This window comes from Cyprinodon tularosa, unplaced genomic scaffold (assembly GCF_016077235.1).
Source record: "Cyprinodon tularosa strain WSP-4 unplaced genomic scaffold, ASM1607723v1 ctg139, whole genome shotgun sequence".
In the NCBI taxonomy this organism is placed as follows: Eukaryota; Metazoa; Chordata; class Actinopteri; order Cyprinodontiformes; family Cyprinodontidae; genus Cyprinodon; species Cyprinodon tularosa.
The window spans coordinates 712024-728712 of NW_024038210.1; the positions used below are offsets into that span (position 1 = coordinate 712024).

Sequence of the window (16689 nt, forward strand, 5' to 3'; positions counted from 1 at the left end):
TGCCAGAGATATGAACTATTTTCAGCCTAAGTCTATATGTACAAATAGCCTGTGTTTATATGAATGACAGTTTCTCTGTGCTTTGCACAGTTCCACTGAAAACAAAGTAAGGACAGGTAGTTTAATGGAACTGTTTGTCTAAATCCTGATGTGATTTTTTAGCCTAGTGAAATATATCTGTCACAAAAGCTTTGTATGAATCACAAAACAAGTTTTCCCAGTTGCGAAAGGTTTTTGCTGCCATACCAGGTGACGTAGCAGACAGTCGGTTTGCTGTTGAACGTCAGTGTGGGCGGGGGTTTTCTTTTTCTTTAACATCTTGAAAAAATTTGAGTATACATGGCACTGGACTGAAAGGATGCTATTCCTTTAATTACTCAAGAATAATGCATTTTTTAAAAGCAGATGATAAAACTCTGAAGTTAACCCCTTGTTCTGCTTTATACACCTCCAAGTCTTTTTTGTGACATGCCTAAATAGTTTACATAAACAATAAATTCTGTTTTTCCACCCATTTCTCCCTCCACTCCTCCTGTTTTTAAGTAATCTACGCTGACCAGACGAGGCGGTATGTTACCGTAAGCCAGGGCCTCTTTTCTTGACATGGGTTGTAAATTGATAACAGGACTTGTGGAGCTGAGTCAACAAGCAAAATGATCTCAGCTGGAGAGTGAAACCTAGTGCTGCCTCTCCAGGCTGCTGGGAAGCATGCTGCATGGAAACCCTGGCAGCTGTAATCCTCACTGTAGCATGTTTGTATTAAAGAGAAACAGAGAAGCTGAGAGCTACAAGAAGATTTAAAACTTCAAGAAATATGACATGTATAAGCTAGTAATAAAAGGGAAGACTAAAGAATGTGGGCTTTGTTAAAAGAAAGAGTTTATTGATATGGGAAATGGCAATAGTGAAGGATGTTGCATTAAGAAAGGAAAGGGGTGGAGGCAAGTAGGAAAATCATCAGAGTCACTTGAGTTTATGAACACAGGCAAAGCAGCCTGTTTTCAACTCTTTTATTTGCTTACTCCACCTTTTCGTCACATGATGCACCTTCCCCTCCCAAATCCTTCTTTCTTGTTGAAATATAGTTTCTTTTTTTGCTGAGATTGTCACTTTCAACCATGTCTCTAAATTCATGGATTTACATCATTCACAGCCTGGGCAGACCCATTTGCACAACTTCACAATGAGCTTCAGGCTGAAAAGCTGGCAAACACACAAAGACATGGCTTTTTCACACAGGGCCACCATAGAGATGAAGGAGCGTTTTGTTGGGGAGCTGCGAGTCCCTGCATGTGTGCATGCATTAATGGAAATGTAGGCACAAATATTTATCGCACACATCATGGTGAGAATATATGCATCAGTGCAAAGTGCTTGCATGTAACTCATTCATTTGTCTTTCCCTTCACCTCAATGAATATTTAAACAAACGAATAGGCAACAAAGTGGGTCAGCTGATCTACATATGCTGCTGTTTATTGCATGCCCTTACTTTCATATCAGAGTGAGCTCTTTTATAATGATAAAGAGGTTGAGGGGAAATTTTTTACAGCTTGTACTTTATAGACCTTTTTAAAGTGATCTACCTGGATTGGGGCAGGAATGGCTGCTTGTTTGCTGACATACAATGTTAAAAAGCTGCTGCACTCTTACAATTTTGTAATGATGCAACTGCATAGGACATGAAATAATTGCAAATTGTGAAGTCTTTTTTTAAACCAAACTAATCATGTTGATCAACATGAACAGATTCACATAATGATGACACAGCTGAAGCTAAAGATACACTAATCCGATACCTGGATGGGATATTGGCTTCAAAATTGACTAATTAGCGGGATCGAATTTCAATTCCAATATTGACTAATTACTTGGATCAAATATCGGCTACAATATCGACTAATTAGCTGGATCGGATATCAGTTCCAATATTGACTAATTAGTTGGATCAAATATCGGCTACAATATCGACTAATTAGCTGGATCGGATATCAGTTCCAATATTGACTAATTAGCTGGATCGCATATCGGCTATAATATTGACTAATTAGCTGGATCGGATATCGGCTATAATATTGACTAATTAGCTGGATCGGATATCGGCTACAATATTGACTAATTAGCTGGATCGGATATCGGCTATAATATTGACTAATTAGCTGGATCGGATATCGGCTATAATATTGACTAATTAGCTGGATCGGATATCGGCTACAATATTGACTAATTAGCTGGATCGGATATCGGCTATAATATTGACTAATTACCTGGATCGGATATCGGCTACAATATTGACTGATTAGCGGGATCGGATATCGGCTACAATATTGACTAATTAGCTGGATCGGATATCGGCTATAATATTGACTAATTACCTGGATCGGATATCGGCTACAATATTGACTGATTAGCGGGATCGGATATCGGCTACAATATTGACTAATTAGCTGGATATTTGATAGCAGATAGCTAATCCAGTGCATTTTTGAAGGAATTGTTTTTTTTTTTCTTTTTTAATAGATAATATAATCTGCATTCATGTTAGTGTCATTTGTTACCTGTTTTTTAATTATTTTTGTGAAGGCTTAAGTCTTCCCTCACATGGCAAGATATATGGTTCATTAACTCAACAGCTGAATTGGATCGGTATCAGATATCAGCCAATACGCTCAGTCCAGGTATCGGTATCATATTGGATTGGATAAAACTGGATAAGTGCACCTCTAGTTGAGGCTGTAGAGTACAAAGCTTGTAAAAGTATTGAAACCCCACAACCACTCCAGTTTAGCTTAGCAGAGCATCTGGTTAATAGCTATCCTGTCAACAGAATGATTTCTGTGAGATGATCAGAACTCGTGACATTTCTCCTTGAGCTGTGTGCCAAGCTGCTTCCTTGATTTTCATACGGATATTAGTTTACATACATTTTTCAACAAGCTTTTATTTTGAAGTAAATTACATGCTGGTCAGGGGTGGAGCTAGATGGGGGGCCAGGGGTGGCCATGGCCACCCTTAGTCAATCACTGGCCACCCCTACCATTTTTTCCCCTCTAATACAAATGGTGGCAACAGTAAAGGCTGATTTATACTTCAAAACTAGGTTGTCTGCGTAGATGTTGCAGTGAACAAACAGACGTCCCCGCCGCCTCCGCAGACACTCTGCTGCAACTCTCTCAAATTGTAGGTGACCGCAGACAGTGCCACAGACAGGAGGCTTGTTTTGTTTTCATGACCGCAATTGCGGAAAACGACTCGTGAAGCTAGAAGAGCGAGGTGCGTGAGAACCCTGGAACCCTCTTTCCACCTGGATCCCCGCTCTTTTTCGCCGTCATGTCCCTCTGTTGTCGGACAAACTCGGCCCCACTTCCTCACCGCCTCGGAGAGTATCTACACCCACAGCAAATTGAGCATAAATCAAAAATGTCTGCATCAGGCTCACTGCAACACACTGCTGCGGGAAGTATAACTAGCCCTTAATGCTCTCAATGTTTTGAATATTCGAAACATTTTATTTTTTGTGGTTAATTATACACATCAATATACTAACATCAAAGATGATAAGTACAGAATTCATGCTCTTTTCAGAGCTAGATTTTGTTTTATATGGGGTTAAGAGAAAAACGTGTCTCTGCAAGTCATCGAGGACTTTTCAGTGAAATCGAAGATAAATAACAATTTAAATAAAAAATTATCAAATAATCAATTTATGTAGATATCAGTACTCATAAATATCCATTTAATGCAGAATGTTTATTGTTACAAGTTGGTAAGTAATGACAATGATAATTGATTTACGCCCCAGAACTCAAAACTGAGTTTTATCTACTATACTTTTTATCTAGAAATTACGGGTTGTTTAAATATATGCGTCTATTTGTTGGCAAAGGCTGTAGGACAGTATAGTTTGTCTTTATTTAGAAAATATGGATGTTTTGCTTTTTAATGTTCCTGTTGGAACAATGAAGATTAACCATGAGGTTCTGGTGCCTATCCACTTTCGGCCACCCCTCAGTGTACATTTGTTATTTCCTGGCCACCCTGTTAAAAAATTTTCTGGCTAAGCCTCTGATGCTGGTAAATTCTGTTAAAGAATTAGGTGAACTCTAAACATCATTTTTTGTGTTGGATTTTAGACATGAAGATCAGAGTTTTATGAATAATGCCCTTTGAAGACCATATTTTTAGTGAAAAGGTTCAGGGGTATGAAAGATTTCTTGCATTTACTAAGAAGATACAAGAACAGATAAAACACTTTTATCACAAAACAAGGTTGTTTTTGTCCATAGATAATTATAGAAAAAAACATCTTATTATCCCCCAGCTGGAATAGTTTCTCAGTTTAATGTTTATGACCTGAAGAACTCATGTAGTTTCCTCAAATTATCTTTGTTTACTTTGAGGTGTTTGACTGCTCCCCTGATGCCAGTTTCACTCATGCCCCTCCTTATCTGAGCTGACAGGCATGCTGGTCTTGTATCCCATAATCTTTTTTTTTTTTTTTTTCAAATTCCTTTTTATTCTCTTTGTGTTTTCTGAATATTTCAGGAAATGTCAGAGAAGGGAAGGGGAGGAACTTCACTAATCCTCCTTCAATGAAAAGCTTCTCTTTTGTGAGGGAGGCATGAAGAAGGAACTTTAGAATCTTAGCCAAGATAGAAACCATGTTCACCACAACACTGCATTCAAACTCATTTGCAACTAAATTTATGCAGGGCAATAAAAAATAAAAAAAGTTTTCTTTTGTAACTTAAACTGAATGTTTAGAAAAACTGCGCTTCTTTCTTTTCTATAAGATTTTCTCATATTATTCATGCAAATTCCTCCTCATCACATCGTGAAGGGGTCCTTATCCATGGCGACCACTCTTGAAGCTTTGGGGAGTGTGAATGGAAATGAGAGGTACATATTGAAAGGAAGAGTTTGGACCTTGCACTTCTCTCGTTCTAGTGGGCCAAAAAGTTTCCCCACGTGATTCAGCAGAGATCCCTCCCTCCATGAGCGCGCAGGAGGATCTCAGGGCGCACGCACTGAGCGAAGTTTACGCTCAGTCCGACTCAGCTTTGCCTTCAGTTGATTTGACCCAATAAAGTAGGTTTCTCTAAGGAGTATTTCTATTTTTCTCGTGTGTCTGTTTCCACGCAAGAGAAGAAAACAGATACAACTTTTTTTTCCGATGGGAATTTCATCCCCGCGTAAATTTTTGGCACACTTTTTCGCTCGGTGAATTCACGGAGCCCCTTTTTTCCTGGAAACATGCCGGAGCGAATAAGCATTTCGGATTTTTTGGTGCTGACAAATGAGGATTTGTCTTCGCCCGGGACGTCCAGCTTCCAGTCCAAGATGAGTGACTGCAAGAACACCGTTTCAGCGGTGGAAGAGGTGAGAACAATGGTGTGGTGGGGGAGAGCCTCACCTCCGTGTGTCTGTTTACCTGTTCCAATTTCACAGGTAATGAGATCTACATAATGAAAAGTGGACAGATTTCTAAACCAGCTTTCAGATTCACACCATTTCTAAGTGGTTTATTCCATTAACAGGTGATAAAACAACAAATAAAAGATACATTCCCAAGTTAAATTCAGTGGCGTCACCAAGAGGAGGGTCATGCGGGTAATTGCCCCCCTAAAAAAAATGATTACACCCCCCTGGCCAGATTGCCTTAAATTACATTATTTTAAACTAATATTATTTTAGAATTGATCAGCTTTATCAGAGTTGGTTTGACCCACATCTTATTTCTCCTAATCTGAAAAAATACAGTGAAAAAAATAAAGGAACTAACTCTTTAATCATTGCTTTCTAAGTCGTATTCACAGGATTAGACTGTTCAATTCAGACTGCTTAGATCAACCACTCTGTCCTCTGCAGCTCCTCTTTTTAAATAAAGTTCTATATTACTTTAAAAAAAAAAAACAAAACAAAAAGAATATTTCTAAAGTAAAGCTTGTTAATCTAAACTAGATAAGTTTGCGTCTGTTTGAGTGAACTAAAACTGGTATTAAGAAAAAAAAAAAAAAACATTTTACCTGGAATATAACTTGAAATAATCCAAATCTAAACAATGAAATTATCCATATACTTCAAAGGCAAAGTAGAACTAGATGGGTGACAAAATGTTGGAATATGTTAGAAAAGAAACTCAGTCTTTACTGATATATAGCAGCTTTAAAAGTTTATAATAAATAATATAGTTATTGACAAATATCTTCCATCCATCTGTCTCTGATCTATACATGCTTGTCCATGCTGCGTCACATGGCTTTGGAGATGATGCTGATCCCATGCAGTCATTGGGCAAAAGATCCTGGACAGCTTACCAGACCATCACATGGTCTAACAGAGACACACGGGTCAAATAACAATCCAAACACTTGTATCTAAAGGTGATTTATAGTTAACAGTAAGGATTAGTTACTGTGGGAGACAACTAGAAATCCCAGATAGAATTCACACATGCACAAGAAAAAACATGCAAGCCGTGCAGAGATATCCAAGGCTGTGATGACCACCGGCATAATGATAGCAATAGCCTGCAAATGTCTTTCCTTAAAATAAAGGCATATATAGAGAATCTGTATGAAAGTAAAAATATATATTTAGTTTAATACAAACTTTTGCTTGTATGCATGATTTCATTATTTATTTGTTAATCACTCTCTTTAATGGCAGAAGGGTCACACATTGATGGGAACTGTTGCTGCCAATACAGTTTCTCTTACTTTAAATAAGTGGAAAAGAAAAATAAATCTCTAGGTTTTGCCAGATTGTCAACATGTTCTAATCCTTGATGCTCTGATAAAACATATTAGGTGACAGCACAATAGAACTCATTAAGTTTTACTGAAGATTTTATTTTCTGGTTGGCCATCATACCGCCATCCTTTTTAAAATCCTCAGGTATAGATCTATGCCTCAAAGCAGCTGCCTAGTTAGCGGTTTGCTTTCAACTCTGGAAATAACCTACAGTGCAAGTTTAATGTATGCAGAAGAAAACATGGAAAATTAACAGAAATTAAGTGCCTTATCTCATGATATAATATAACACATTTAGGCTCCCTGGTTTGAAAGCAACACTGATCCATGTTTCTGTCTTCAAAACATCACACAGTAAATTCCCCAGTGTTAAATATGCAATGACTCTTTTAGAGTTATTACAACAACAACTGGAGTAAGATATACACTATGTAGATAGTTAATTTAACACTAATTCTAAGTGGGACCAAATGCATTTGGATTGGTGTTAAATTTAACTCTTAAAGTGTTACTTTAACTTTGCAAATTTAGTCAGCATTTAGGTATTCAGTGTCGCATAAACATCTTTTTACTGATTATCTGTAGCAAAAATGTTTACCTTGATGTGTAAACATTTAATGATTACACATCCATTTATAGACACATATGATATATAGACCTAAACAAAAGAAATTATTTAAGTACTTAGCGGATAGGACATATAGTGTCTATCACAATATCCTCAGTATATAGATGCACAGAGTGTGATCGGGGGATTTTTGATTTTAAATTAGGTTACAGCTACAGGGTCAGCAGCCTAACAGACACGTTACCTGTAGCTGTATTTGTACCAGAACAGCATTAAGGTTAGGTCTAAGCACTGGTTTAGTCTCCAGACTAGCTATGTTAAAGTGTGCAGCAACAGGTGAAGGAAGGGAAGCCAATGTTTTGCACAACTAAAGACATTTTTAATTTAACTTATTTAATCTAATCAAACAACAGTATGAACTGTGATGCAATTTTATTGGTTTATAAATATCAGATGAAGTTTAGAAACCATTGCCTGGATGATTCAATGAGGTTCATCTTTTAATTTGTCAGATTAAGAATTATACTTTGAATACAAACCCAAATCTGCTAAAATCCTAATGAACAGATCAGAGCCCAAAGTACAGTTAAAATCAGTATTGGTGGGACAAAAACTGATCAAAGCACCTCTTGGAAACAGCACAGGGGATTTTCCTATTAAAACAGTAACTTTTTAAAACCTTGACAGGTACCCCAACCAGGCTCTGCTTTTTCCCTGTATTTTGGACTTTCATATTATTTAGAAAAATTGGGTTCAATGTTGAAAATCTGTGCCGTTCTGTGGAGAAAAGTCTGCATCATCAGGATAGTAACTGAGGACATGCTGTTAACTCCTGACAACAACACTCCCTTTAGCCAAACCAAGCTTGGACACAAACACAGGCCACATGTCACAGAAACTGTCACCTGTTAAATGGACGTTGAACATGTGGTTTTAAGCGTGCACGCGTGTTTCTCCTTGTTGAAAAACATGTCGGTGAAGGCCAGTTTCCAGCCTTTTTTTCCTGTTTGAACTGCTGTGCTGGCTCCAGGCTTGTTTGAGGTCTCTGTGTTTGTTTGAAATGTCTCCTCCCAAAGCTCCTCAGGCAAAGGAGGAAACAGAGAGCGAAGCTGCCATGAACTGTGCCTGAAAACAAATAGTCCAAGTGTGCATACATACACAAAGATGAGCCCATGCTTACCCCTTACACAGAATTATAGATCAGTGTTTAGCTAGAATCAGCTAGAATATCCTTGTTGTGAATGGAAGGTTTCTAAATTATATAGAACAATTAAGCCCAATATAACGCCTGCTAGCAGTCAAACTCTGCATTTTACTGTGGATGACCCAGATTTTTAAAACAGATGCATGCATTGCAGATATTCTGATGGAGGGATCTAGAAGTTCTAAGATGTTCTTTAGGGGTTGTTGGGTCAAAACCATAACAATAGAGAAATTGCTGCAAACTGGAAAATCCAGTTTGGAGCAGCTGTCTGATTCATTATGCTTGCGTTTAGGGTTCTTATTTTATGGACATGACCCACTGGAAAATGCATAACAGAAATAACTGTGTGGGGAGAGTCATGCTGGAATCCTACACATATGCACACAGACAGATGTAAGAGCAATACACTTTTTACAGAGCGATACGGGTATTATGTTTAGTCTACCCAAGCTTGATTAATGGTGAGGGTAAACTTGTGGCTATGTTTGTGGTTTATGGCAAAGACACTATTAACCCCCCCACCACCACTACACACACAATCACACTGCCACTTATTTGTCCTGATTAGAGGCAAAGACTCAGGAAGATCATAGCTATTCAGGATTTTTCTTCCTTTAAAGGGATCTATAAACAGATTCAAGAGTTTCTCCTGTAATTTAACTTCTGACATTGATTTTTGTATGTTTTCTCTTGTGTAGGGTTGTGTTTGTCATGCCAGTTTAATGTAGTAAATACAGGTTCACATGTTAGAAACAGAATTGCTTTCAAACAGCCTTGGTGGAGCTCAATCAAATGTTGCAGGAAGAGCTCCTTATCTGTTGTTAAAAATGACTTGATTCCTGGTCAGCTTGACTTTTCCTGTTGATGGGATGTAAGTAGAGATGCATGCAGTCAGAAACTAGAGTTGGCCAAAATCCCCTTGACCAGCTTTGATCAATGAGCAACAAGCCAAACACTGCATTATGAGTTTCCCCCCTCCTCATTAACTTCATTAAAATAAAAAAAAAAACAAAGCTCCTACTTCTTTTGGTCTGTTAACGCCCCCGCCAACAATTTCATGCACTTTATCTGAGTTTAATAAACTCAGATAAAGCTTAGGAACATTGACTACCATTTCATTAGGCACACCTTGCAAAGATGTGCCTAATGGCTAGGTCAGACCACTTCAGAACATCCCCCAACTTTTTGTCCTGTGCACAATAACATCACCCCAACAGTTAAAGTCCCACCAGCCTGAAGTGATGACTCGATACCAGGCAGGATGCATCCATGATTTTATTTCCTTCATGGCAGTTTCAGATCTTAGATCGTAATGATCTATCCATTGAAACATCACTGGCATAGGATGTAGGAGTTCTTCCTGCAACTTGACGGTCACTGTTTCGAACCCCAGACACTTCATCCCTATTGCCTATTGATGGTGGTCAGAGGGCCCAATGGAGCCTATGTGCAGCAGCAGGCGTCAGTGTGTCCTAGGGCAGCGGTGGCCCAATGCAGATTGACACCATCACTGTGTGAATGGCTAAATGAATTAATTCCGTGTAAAGTATATTGGAATCACCTGACTAGACAAGACGATATGTAATTACAGATAATTAACCAAAATTGTGATTTATTTTACCCGAGTTTTGATAATGTCGATGAGTCTGTGGGAATTTTAGCTTCAGTTTTCTGTTCCAACCTGAAAGGAGTGGTCCACTTCATGTCTGCTTGTTTTCGTGTGAACGAGCTGCCACTACAATTTAAAGGGGTCATAGAATTATTATATATGGTATTTGGTGCTGGTCCTTAAGGTCCCTGAATAGGGTGTGTAACAATGGTTGGGCTGAAATTGGCTTATTTGGTGTTCAATGAGCCCTAATACAAGCCTGGTTAAGAGCCCTAGAATGATACGACAGGTTTTCTTCCTTTTATGGTATGCTGATGAATATTTAGATGAGCTGTGCGCTGATTGGTTGGTTTACAACCAGCAAAGATGCATCATAGCAACAAGCACCACTCACTGAAACAATGAAATTGTTGTTAGGGTAGGGTGACCAGAGGTCGTCTTTTTCCCTGATATGTCCTGCTTTTCATACCTCAAAAAATTTCTGGGGGGGAATTTCAAAATCGTCCAGAACTTTGGTTGACTACAGTGCAGAACGTAGTCGAAACTCACCTGGCACTCGAACCGAGCTGTCAGCTCCGGGGCTGGTCCGGGAACCCCGGCCCACGGGTGGAAGGGAGCCAGCAGGGGACGAAGTAACCTAGGGGTGGAACGGTTCACAAAATCCACAGTTCGGTTCTTTTCCCTGTTTCGTGGTTATGGTTTTCGGTTTGGTTCGGTATATGTTGATTGTTAGCCTGACATGTTGGTCGTGTTGCTGTTTGCATATGGTAAATGGTAAATGGTAAATGGCATGTACTTATATAGCGCCTTTATTCAAGTTAGGAGACTTGACCAAAGCGCTTTACACTACATTCATTCACCCATTCACACACACACTCACACACTGATGGTGGCAAGCTACATTGTAGCCACAGCTGCCCTGGGGCTCACTGACAGAAGCGAGGCTGCCGTACACTGGCGCCACCGGGCCCTCTGACCACCATCAGTAGACAATGCAGGTGAAGTGTCTTGCCCAAGGACACAACGACAATGAAAGTCGGAGTCGGGGCTTGAACCGTCAACCCTTCGATTTCAGGGCAAACTCCTACATCCAACGCCACTGTCGCCCGGTTTTCATAAACAAAACGTGTTGCACAATGCTTTTACACTGTTTTTATCCTCAACTTTCTTTCTGCCGTCATCGTAGCTCACTCTAAATGCAAAGTGGTCCCATACAGCAGAACTATAAAGTGCTGCTGGCGCATCTTCCAACTCCTGTTCTTTCCCACTCGCCATACCCACACAATTCTCCACAACAACTGATTTTTTTCTGCTACACCCGACTACGCTGCTTCGCTTCTTCTTCTTGTTTACTACTGGTGGTTGGCTTTGGTCGCAGTACCGCCACCTTCTGCTCTGGAGTGTACATGCTTCGCCTTTGAGAAAAAGGAGCAGCGCATGAACCGAACGCAACACGCGCGAACCGAACCGTTCGGTTCGGTTTTCATAAACCGTTCCATCCCTAGAGTGACCGAACCCAACCTGGTGATGGTTGCTTGTACACAGATGTAAAAGTACAGGCCAGAACCACATAAGGCAACATCCCTTAGTTAACGTCAACTCGGGACTTCGTTTGAATTCGCCCATTTTATGGTTGAAGTTTAGAATTGTGATATTTGCAGAGAAAGGAGGTGTCAATGGGGTTTGAACTTCTCTGTATGTCCATTTAACCCCCTGAACTATCGTTATTCATCTATGACAAGGTAAACTCTGTTTTGCATTATATGACCCCCTTAATGACTATTTTTCTTTTTGTTTTGTTTTTTTTAGATCATTTTCTGTAAACCAGAGAGATGGTTGTGCAATTAAATCAGCGTAGCATAACAGTGTCTGAAACTGACACCAACACTCACATCATGTCACATAAATCCTTCTCTTCCTTGTTCTGACGTTTGCTTGAAATTCACCAGGTTGTCTTCAGCATTTCCAGATAGCTAAATAGTGGATTATGAGTCCCTGCCATGTAGAGTTGTTTTGTCAAAAAATTATTGAACAGATGCCCCTAATAAGGTTGACATGCAAACTCATTTTGGTAGCTAGTTAATACGAAGCAGTCTAAATAAAAAGGTCAGCTACTTTCACTGACAGTAGATTTCCACATACACCCAACATTCTGATGAATAAATCAACGCTTATGGAGGGTTTCTCACTGGGATGGGCAGGGCTGGGGAAACAACAACAACATGCAACACAACATGGTCTCTGTCATGCATTACTGTCTCATTTGAGCTATTTTTGATGCCACTTGGGTGGAGTCCCGACGCTGTAGCTCATTTCAACAAGTAGGCTGTGTTCTGAGAATAAACAGAATAAATTGTTTTAATCCTCCTTATTCGAGAAGAGGTTTACTGCTCAGATAGCGTGGAGCCATGTAACAACCTGCCTCTGGTTGGCAGCCTAGCTGAGCCTAAACCTGAAAGGTTGCAAGTGTCACAACTGCACTTACATCACCAGGAGCTGGGCATGACAAGCTAGAACATCATTTCTGGGTGAAACCTGTTTGCCTAATTCACACATCAGGAGAAATTTAGGCAGGCAGTGTTTCTCAGAATAATTTCCCAACAATGCTTAATTATCTAGACTAGTCAGACACTTGTGTAATATCTGATTATTTAATTATTTTTTCTGCATGTGTGTCTTTTGCAGTGTCTAGAGATGGACAACTCAACTCTGCAGAGAATGAAGAAGACGATTAAGGCTATACACACGTCTGGACTCTGTAAGCATCTGCACAGCACATCCATTAGCGTGGGGGTAGGGGGGCCCGGGCTGTAGCTACTTTTTGTAGCAGGCATAAAGTGCAACAACATAATATTCATTTTACTGCTAGCACTGCATCACAGCTAGTGTCAGCTAAAGGTACTGTAGCAGTTTAAACTTTTATGAGTCATTGCTGCAAACATAATACACTGATTAATGGAATACATTGAATGTATTCTGTAGTTTTCCAAAGCATAAGTCTTTGTACCAGGGATCGACCGATACACCAACTGACTGGAAGTTTTGGCTGATATGAGCATTCTTTTCTTGTATCCATGTGCATTCTTTCACCAGTTCAGAAGCACACACTTTGCTGCTCCTTTTACTTACTATCAGTTATTGTTTGATTTATAATTAAAAGCTTTTTTGTTTGGGACTTCTCTATCATTTGTTGTCATTTTGTTTTATCTTCAAACAGAAGGATGTTAATGCAATAATGGGTTTAAGAATCGCCAGGAAAAAAAAAGATGTTTGTTTATTCATTTGAGCAATTTGTGTAAAATAAAAAAAATATAAAATAAGCAGGCATAATTTGTGCCTACACAGAAAAGCTAAAAAGGAGTAAGCTGAAGTATAAAACTCATCGCTTACCCCTTTTTTTCGAGTTCATTTCCCCCCCTTGATATTAAATATTTTGCTACAGACATCAGTTTTAGTGCAAATTTAATCTACATTTTGTCATTATGTCCAAAACAACATAGAATTTAAGCTTTGTGTACAGAATGAAAACAAATGAATTTACACAAAAGAGAACAAACCAGAACATATCTAACAAGAGGAAAAAAAACAAACAAATACAACAGCAGAGCCAAAAAAACATATTTTTTGTATTCATTTACAGTTCTTCGGCTTCTTTTGCATAGTTTCTAAATCATTTTTTTTGTACATTTGTTTAGTTTTCAATGAGCTTCAACATTTCAAGTCCTTCTTGAGTTCATTCCATAGATAAACCCTGCGGCGAGTGATAAACATGTTCTTTAGGGTAGTTTTTTTTACTTTGTTTCTTAAACTTCATTGGACCTCGCAGATTGTACTTGTCATCTCTATTGATAAAGGTTTTTTTGATATTATTTGGAAGCAATTGATACCTTATATTATACATTATTTGTAAGGATTTGAATTTGATCAAATGATAAATTATTACTTTTGATTTTAAAAAAAGTGGGTTTAATATGTTTACCCAGACCAGCACTGCACATTATCCTGACAGCCTTTTTCTGCTTGATGTAAACTGGATTTAGAGTGGTTTTATAGGAATTAACTCATATCTGTATACAGTAGGTAATGTAAGGCAGGATTAATGTGCAGTCAACAGTATGAAGGGATTTTACATTAAGTATTTAGATTTTCCCATAATTGCTGTAAATTTTGTGGGATTTCCAGTTTAGTTTGAGGTCAAGGATGACACAGAGGAAATTGTATTATCAACACATTCGATTGCGTCATTGTTTAGTTTAATTTTCAGTTCAGTATCACTCCTCATGTTACCAAAAACCATACATTTGTTTTTTTTTTTTACGTTCAGTGACAATGTATAACAGTAAAACCATTTCTTTAATTTTCCCATTTCGTAGAGATCTCGAAAAGTAATTTTTCTAAGTTCTTTCCAGGAAAAAAAAATTGTGGTGTCATCTGCATAGAGGACTAATTTAAAGCTGTTGCAGATATAATATAGGTAATTGATAAACATTAAGAAGAGAATTGGGCCCAGCACCGAATCCTGTGGTACCCCCACACAAGATGCAATTCATCGTAGATTTGTGTTTATTTATCTGGACAAACTGCTGTCTGTTGGATAAATACGATTCCAGCCACTGTTAAAATAATAGTTGTAGGCATCATGTATGCACTGAAATACCTCTATAGGTCTATTTCTTCTTCATACCATAAATGTTTCTCCTCATACTACGTGATATGCTGCTGATAGAGAGGAGAACGCTGCCATTTGGACTGATGTTTACGCAAAGTTGCAAATCAACCCTAATATTTATCTCTCCTACTTGTCCTTGCCTGCTCAGATTAGTGCAATGTGACTTAGAAACGCTTCTCCAAGAGTTGATATTTGTCTTGGATTTATCCCTCAAAGACATTTGTTTTTTTCTAGACACTCCATCGTTAAGAAATGACTTTAACCTGGACTTCAAAGTTATGTGACCTGACTTGACCTTGCCCATTAAAACATCGACCTTGTATTGGACTTGCCCTGGAAAGCTTAAGATATGACTTTTAGTTCCCACTCAAAGAATCATGACTTAATTTGAGTGTGGAATATATAACCTCTCAACAACTGCTGCTGCTTGTAGAAAAGTCTAATGGGAAAAAAAACACTCTAAATTATGTTTACCATGCTATTCATATGCATCCTAACAGGTTGCTAGTCTGTCACAGGCCAACACAGACACACACAGACATACAACCATATACACAAACTTACACCTAAAGAACAATTTAGAGACCCCAATTAACCGAACATGCTATTCATATATTAGTTTTAATAAATATGCAAAAAATGTGAGATTATTAGTTTTGAACATGGACAGAAGATCACCAGTAAAAGTCGTCTCCTCCTACACCTGGATATACAGCTATTATTTGGCTCCATTTGCTAAATTAATAAAAATAAGCAATTCTCAGGTACATGTTTAAACTAAAAACACAAATGCATTTCTTGTCTACAATTAATTTATTTAGTATATATTAGGGGTGCACCGATAAATCGGCCGGCCGATCGATCAGCCTCGATTTCCTTCATTTAGGGCAGGGGTCTTCAACGTTTTCAAAGCCAAGAACCCCCAAACTGATTGCGAGATGGAGCGGGGACCCCCTAATTATTTATATTGTATGAAATTGTGTTATATCAAACTGGTCCTATAGTCACTCTATTACATATGGAGTCATGTAACGAAAGTAATTTCTCCCTGGGATTATTAAAGTATTTCTGAATCTGATTCCTGGTTGATGGGACAGGTGTTGTGAATGAAACAGTGCCCAGGTTTGAAAGAGCTCCTGTGTGTCGCTGAATGTGTGCATTGATGACTGAAAGACATCTTCTGCTTTCATTTATCTGTTTACTACAGTGTGTTGAAGTCATGTTAATGTGTATTTAAAGACATTTTAATTAGTGCAAAAAATTGCAGAAGGGAATATAAAAAAAGTAATCAACCGACCCCCATGCAGTACCTCCGCGGACCCCCTAGGGGTCGCGGACCCCCTGTTGAAGACCTCTGATTTAGGGTGATTGGTGATTGGCCGATATATACATAGGAAACCGATCTTAACCACCGATCTATTTACCTCCGCGAGTGTCTTAAAATCAGTCTCTATTCCATATTTTTTCTGCTCTTAGAGACGGCTGACTGAAAGACCCGCCCACCGGGTCGAGTGAACTGTAACAACATCCAGTGTCGCAGTTCACAGGTCACCAGATGCAGCTATGTCGTTGGTTTGGAATTATTATACTGTTAAAGGAGGAGACGAAAAGCTCGCAATTTGCAATTCTTGTAAGACCGAAATTAGTCTGGGTGGAACCACTTCCAAAAGCTTTAATACTACAAACCTTGTTCGCCATTTAAGAAACCACCACGTCGCTGAATATGCAGCATTTGAAAAGAACAATCAAGCTAGATTTTGCAAGTTACTGTTTAGATGGCTTATACATTTAAATGGACACAAAGCTGCTGCATTGTGGGATTTTATTTTAAGTTGCTAGTATGTTCTCAAAGGACCTTGAACCTTGTGATTTTGTAAAAGCAAAAT

At 38.7% G+C, this 16689-nt stretch overlaps 1 protein-coding gene across 2 annotated transcripts in view; it reads left to right on the forward strand.

The window, feature by feature from the left end:
• Positions 1-4984: 4984 nt before the first annotated feature.
• The window catches only part of LOC119778782 (arf-GAP with SH3 domain, ANK repeat and PH domain-containing protein 1-like), a 52325-nt gene continuing 40620 nt past the window's right edge, over positions 4985-16689 (forward strand). Inside the window, exons 1-2 of one of the 2 annotated variants that reach the window (XM_038278155.1) lie at positions 4985-5379; positions 12820-12892. In XM_038278155.1, the coding sequence (XP_038134083.1) occupies positions 5254-5379; positions 12820-12892 (199 nt within the window). In that variant the 5' untranslated portion in view covers positions 4985-5253. The remainder of the gene's footprint in view (positions 5380-12819; positions 12893-16689) is intronic. The other variant, XM_038278154.1, reaches the window with a different exon arrangement.